The sequence below is a fragment of the Pygoscelis adeliae genome, unplaced genomic scaffold (assembly GCF_000699105.1).
Source record: "Pygoscelis adeliae isolate BGI_AS28 unplaced genomic scaffold, ASM69910v1 Scaffold606, whole genome shotgun sequence".
NCBI lineage: Eukaryota > Metazoa > Chordata > Aves > Sphenisciformes > Spheniscidae > Pygoscelis > Pygoscelis adeliae.
Genome location: NW_008825047.1, coordinates 160,714 through 166,583, shown reverse-complemented (window position 1 = coordinate 166,583; position 5,870 = coordinate 160,714). Strand labels below are relative to the sequence as shown.

Below are 5,870 nucleotides of genomic sequence, written 5' to 3'. Positions count from 1 at the left end.
CACTCTTTCTATGGTCACGCGTTAATACATCAATTCAAAGTCTGTCAATTTTCCTTTGCAATCTTTCAGCCCAAAACTACTTTCTAACTCACATATTTCCAAAATGTGAGTTGCTCAATGACACCTCTTTTTATCTATAAACCTCTGTGATTTCTATTTGGAGTACTATTTTTTGTGCCACAAAAAACGACAAAATCAAGTTTCAGACTGAGCTCAGTAAATACTGTTATGATGAAACCAGAATATATCTGGATGAAAGACGTATTGTTTCTCACTTCATGCAAATGGGTATATCTAATATAGCATCTCTATACAACCTAATAATTTAATTTCAAAGTAAAAATCACTTACACAAGTCTGTGTTGTCAGACATGAATTTTCTCTTGAGATTTTCTTGAGAGACTTTTTACTGACGGATCTTTTTAATTGACCAGAAACTCCTTCATATCTTTCATTTAGTTCAGATCCATTTGGAATTACTTTAAAGAATTCAGATTTACTGACAGTTGGAGAAAGAGAAAGGGTAGGCTTTAAACTTCTCTGAGAGCTAACAGAATCTGTTTTTCTCACAGTGGAACTCTGTGGTTTTGATAAGATGGTCTCTTCGGGGTTATGTTTGCTGTGTCCCTTATTCTTCCAGTATTCATTTCTCCATGACATCCTCTTTAATGGGATCTCTTTAAAAACTGCTGAATCAGATGTTCCTTGCCTGCTATGGCTGATCTCAAGGTTCTCAGTACCCTGGGTGAATTCATTGTTGTCATCCTGAATTTAGGAAACAAAGCAAGAGTGATTCCCTCTCATCATCACACAATACAGTTTTACATAACCTTAAAATTTCAAAATGGCTCTTCAATCTCCGCTGCCTAATTATAAGTTTGCAAGGATTCTGTAAACCAGCTGCTCTTCCTGGCAACTACATTGAGAATACCATAAACATATTCTTACATCTCAAGTAGTGAAAAGTAGAAAGTAGGAAGAGGAGGAGAGGGAGGCAAGATTACACTTTTGAAAATGTTGGCCCAAATTTAGAATGCTGGTAACCTCCCAAACCTGTGTGTTACATGATAATCATCATTTCAATAAAATTCATTACAACTGTAAACCAAAAATAAGCAAAAAGTCCATGACAATGATGTCTTTCCATTGAATTATTAATATTTCATATTTTCACATTGCATCTTCAACTTAAAATGTAGAAGGAATAACTCCTGCTGAGATCACTTTGCTCACCTCTGGTAATATCATTGAATATCATATTCAGTATCATTTGAATATCATTTAAGAATTTTGGAGGTTGGTTTGTTAACCTTATATTCATGCTTCTAACAATGTCTCTGCAAAATATCCCATGAATCAAGCATATGATGTTCACTCACACCCCATCGCAACAACAAACAGCAAGTCTGAACACATGGAAAGAAAAATAATGGGGAAGCACATCTAGTGTTTGCCTCAATGTTCTTATTCTCAAGGAAGAAAGGATGAGAGAGGCCTCATCTTCATCTCATCATGCTGGTCCTCTGCCATATGCTACCACACTGGATGTAAGGCGGTATATATTGGAAGATTCAATAAGACACCGAAATATCATCTTCACTATGCCTCTCATAGCCAAGGTGCAGTCCTACTGCAAATGAAAGCAATCCAAGTTTGTTACCGACTTCAGTGAGTCCAGGACTGGATTACACAGAACGAAATGCACATTCAAGAAAATCCCTCAATTTTATTAACGATACACGTTTTGGAAGTTTATAGTTTTACTCCCTCACTTAGTAATGTCCTTGAAACACAAATCTGTATTTCCCTCTTTTTCATGAATTTTTATTTGCCATAAGTTATCTTAAAATCTGTGCTGGAAACCCATATTAAGTTAGGTTAACTTAAGATGGAAGATTACTAAAGAAAACACTGTATTTTTTCCTCACACATTAGCGATAAATGAATAACTGATCTACCTGAAGGTTAAATCCTTTCCACCTTTCCATGTCTCTTCAGCCATACATATTTTGGTTCTAGAATAATTCGTTAAATACTAAATCATGAAATGGTGCCAGAAACATCAATCAGGTTTGCCTGATTAACTATAGTGCAGCATATGTAAACTGAAGATGAGAATGATTTTCCTGAGGAATGAGCACTTCCACTGATTTATTGTATTCCTTGAAAGAACATGCAGATGGGCAGTTCTGGATACATAAAACTGATTGCTCTTGCTGGGTTGTAATTTTAAGATCATTCTAATGACTCCAGAGGGCCACCTACTAGGAGCAGATGGGATATAGTCCCTTTGTACATTGAGCTTTAATACTGAGGTATCAGAGTGAAATTATCTATCAGCCTTTTTAAGGGTACATTATCGTATTTAATCTTACTCCTTTATTCTTTGAATCGTATAAGGACAGAAGAAGTCTCAATTTCTTCATTGAAGGCTTCACTGATGAACTTGCCTGTTACACGTAAAACAGCATTTTTGATAGCATTATATGACGTGGTCACACCTGCCACAGTCACACAACTCTTGCAAACAGCAAGAGTTCTTGGTTTTGCTCTGGGTTTGACAGAATCTGTAAATACTGCCGTGACAAGTTTAATTATACAAAGTCTCTGACAGAAATTTGAGCTGAAAGCATGGACATTCATATAATTACAAAATAAGTCACCTGATGATGAATAGTTCCAAGAGAAGATGCAATTTTTATCCTTTACTGATTATTTGACTCCGATAATTGAATAACAGCATTGAACTATTTCAGTGACTAATTAGTAACCACTAAAGGGAATTTATAAATACTTGCTGTTTTCAGTTTGCAGGTTGAAACATTTCCTCCCCAAAAGCCAAAAGTTACATAAACGATATAATTCTAGCACAGTTACTGTGCATATCTTACGGCTCTCAATATATGCAACATAAGTAGAGTCAATGTTCACTTATTTGAAATTTATCCTGATGCATAACCTGTCTCATGTTTTACAATTAAGTAAATATTTTTTGTAGATAATACTGATTTTCCACAGATTTAATAAAAAAGTACATAATTCTCCTTTGCAGCTCCACCAACTTCAAATGTAGACTATGATGAAACTGGGATTTAGCCCCTTTAACTGCAATTTTTTAATTCATGATGCAGTGACATAAAAAACCCTGTGGAAAACTTTTGGAACTTTTGGACTTTTTACCAGTCCGAGATATTTAAACTACAAAGATATGCAAAATCTTCTTTTTTTTTTTAATTAAAACTAAGTTTTACTTCTATTTTCCAGGAGAAAGGCAATTTATGCTCACATGCAATTATTTAAATTGTAGGTTGAGAAATCTATCTTATTTGATATAGTTCAAGAGTGTGTACATATCCATGTGTGTTATACACAAACACAATGTACTTGAAATTCAAAGAAAGCTGTAATGTAATGATCATGAGAAACAATAATAGTGTGAAAACCTGTAACAATGTAGCTTATTTCAGCATGTAAGATTACCACATATTTTTAAAAAGCACTGCAAGATTCAGCATAACTTAGTCAAATAAATATTTTGCCATATATTTTGCCACATATTTTGCCATGGGCTAAAGAATTTTGGTAATTTTGCAAAGATACCTTAAACTGTGCTAAAATAGATACTATTAAGTTAGCAGTCTTATGTTCAGCGATCACGGCTTTTCCAGGATTCTCTTTCCTGTATTTTCAGTGCTTGAAATAAAACTGTTTTCTAGTTTACTTCAGTAATGCAAAAGTAGAGAAATCTGAGTATTAAGTGTGTATCCAGACTATCAGTATAAAGCTGACTTCAAGAAGCAACACAGAATGTATCTGTATAAGGAAGAGGATGAATATGGGCAAAATATGACTGCTAAGTAATTTGTTGGTTCAGTGACTTCTTTCACACGAAAAAAAGGCTTAACTATGAATTACTAATTTAGTAGTTAGACTGAGAAAAAAACCTCTTGATAATTTGTTAGCATGCTGTAGATTTGTTTAATGTAATTATCTTCTAGCTTTGTAAGTCTAAGCATCTCCAGCTGCAGTGCTGATACTATTTAATGCAGTTTGTATCCACAAATAATGAATGAAACAAAGCCTGTTCCCTAGCACACCTCTGGCATGTAGTCAAAGAAAAGTTTTTAGTTTATATAATACCTTAAATCTTTTTAAAGAAGATAGGGATCTTCTATCAGTCTCTCTTGCATCAAGCCTCTAGAATCGCCATTAATGTTGTGCCCCAATGTTGTTGTTGTGCTGTAAAAGCAGGAGTACTTGGCTACTGCTTTCTCTTTGTGCGCTTGGCACTGGATCTCTGGGGTAGGACGATGGCATGGAAGGTCAGCTATCTTCTTCAATAAAGGCTTAAGCACCAGCAAAATTTAATGATTAATTTAGCTTTTGATTAATTTATAAATTTGTCTTGCTTTTAGTTCATCAGTTAAGTATGCCATATGCACTGTGTTTTGAAAGATACTTTATTTTCACTCACTTATCATAGCATAGCCTTCACTGTTTGGTACTTCAGAAATTTTCATTTGCCATTTTTACACTGTTTTGGAGACAGCTTTACAAAGGACTTCAATACCACTACCCCCCAAAAAAAACCCCAAAACCGAAACAAAACAAAACAATCAATTTGGAAACTACTGAAGCTGAGTAAATGACAGTGCTGGAAAGCTTCCATAATTCTTATGTTATGGAAATATTTTCTTAACCTAGCTTCTACAGTAATGTCCCTGGCTTTTCATGAGCATAACAGACAAAAAATAGTCTTTGAAATCGAACAGTTCTATATTTTCAGAATGGTATCCCAGATAGCACTGCTCATGAACTACTGCTTGACTAAAACTGATTTAATTCTGAAATTCTAGAACTTTATCTGAAATAACAAAGCCTTATGGGTTTAAGTTAATAAATAATACACTGCCCCAGATAACAGGAAAACTCCCACAACTACAGGAAAAAAAACTGAGAAAATTTTTATTTTTTATAATTAGCATCAGGAATTTCTCAGAAATACAGACTATAGAGCAGTATTTCTGTTAAGTCCACCTTGCTATTATGTAACTTGGTTGCATTTTATTTCTCAGCTACGAGCAACAGATTAGAATGTTAAGAAACAGATTTTATAATTAAAAATGAAATACACTAGAATGTTCATAAAGGTAGAAACTTTTAGCAGTTACTGTAATGACACAATGCAACTATTCAGTGCATTGACAATTTGGTGAGCTTCTATATAGTATCAGCTGATACATTTGTTAAAAAAATACTTATTTTCTTTCATTAATTTTATTGCTGAAAGATTTCAGAGGGTTAGAGAGGGTATACCTGCATTTTCACTCCTGTATCCAATTAGACACAGCAACCTGACAAAGACAAATCTACCTGTAGGTATATAGGGAAAAGAAGATTTATCCTCTCGGTCTACCTTGAAGACAGAATCCCATCCTAGGAGTTTTAGAATGAAGACTACTTTATCAAGAATTACATGTACAAAGTGGCCTACCTCTTCACTGCTGTCAGTTCCTTGAAAGTTATCTTCAATTTTGGTTTTCCCATGTACTCTGTTACTGTCTTGCTTCAAATCCAAAGGGAAAAGGCAACATTCTGGTGACATATTTGGCGACTTCCCATGAGGAGCTGACTGAGGTCTTGATGAAAATGTGAAAATCTCTTTATTATTCACTTGGTGATCACCTGTTTCATTGCTGTGATGTTCAACAGAGGCATTCTGTGGTGAGGTTAAATTATGGCAGGCTGAATCTTCAGTAGCTACGAACTGCTCACTCCTATCCAACTGAATACTCTCAGTACAACTTTCTGGAAACACCCATTCATCTGAAACGTACAATGTTTATTTTAATGCCAGATATGTAAATTGT

General features: G+C 34.6%; 1 protein-coding gene across 1 annotated transcript in view; it reads right to left on the bottom strand.

Moving 5' to 3' along the window:
• Window positions 1-5,870, bottom strand: part of LOC103918908 (chromosome unknown open reading frame, human C3orf67) — an 81,124-nt gene that overhangs the window by 34,024 nt on the left and 41,230 nt on the right. The window contains exons 11-12 of the mRNA XM_009326332.1: window positions 5,495-5,826; window positions 352-765 (exon numbers count right to left, since the gene is read on the bottom strand). Of these exons, the coding sequence (XP_009324607.1) occupies window positions 352-765; window positions 5,495-5,826 (746 nt within the window). The remainder of the gene's footprint in view (window positions 1-351; window positions 766-5,494; window positions 5,827-5,870) is intronic.